Raw genomic sequence first — 309 nt, forward strand, 5'->3', positions numbered from 1 at the left:
CAGAAGGACCCTGTTCACCTCTTTCACCTGGAGGAGCAGCTGCAGCACCGAGCTCATCGTGATTCGGCTTTTGCACGGCGGTTTGAGGACAAGTATGACCAACAGTAGAATCAGAAGGCGTAGAAGAACAAGACGTATCAGCACTCTCAGAATGACAATTATCGTCACTTTCCCCTTCATCAAGACAAGAAGCTTTACCAGAATCTTGAGCACTTTTTGGATTAGCAGGACCTGGTGTTAGAGGAGCAGAAGGTGGTGTTGGACCAGGAAGAGAACTACATTTGCCAGTAGTAGGAGGAGTACCAGCAG

At 48.5% G+C, this 309-nt stretch overlaps 1 protein-coding gene across 1 annotated transcript; it reads right to left on the reverse strand.

Annotated features, from left to right (window-relative positions):
• Position 1: 1 nt before the first annotated feature.
• On the reverse strand, positions 2-307 carry TM35_001821010 (uncharacterized protein; the record flags this gene model as incomplete). The annotated part of the gene is made up of 1 exon (XM_029031977.1): positions 2-307. A coding segment is annotated over one exon (306 nt), but the record flags the coding sequence as incomplete, so codon positions are not given.
• Between the last annotated feature and the right edge of the window lie 2 nt (positions 308-309).

This window comes from Trypanosoma theileri (genome assembly GCF_002087225.1).
Source record: "Trypanosoma theileri isolate Edinburgh chromosome Unknown TM35_Tth_182_V1, whole genome shotgun sequence".
Taxonomy (NCBI): Eukaryota; Euglenozoa; class Kinetoplastea; order Trypanosomatida; family Trypanosomatidae; genus Trypanosoma; species Trypanosoma theileri.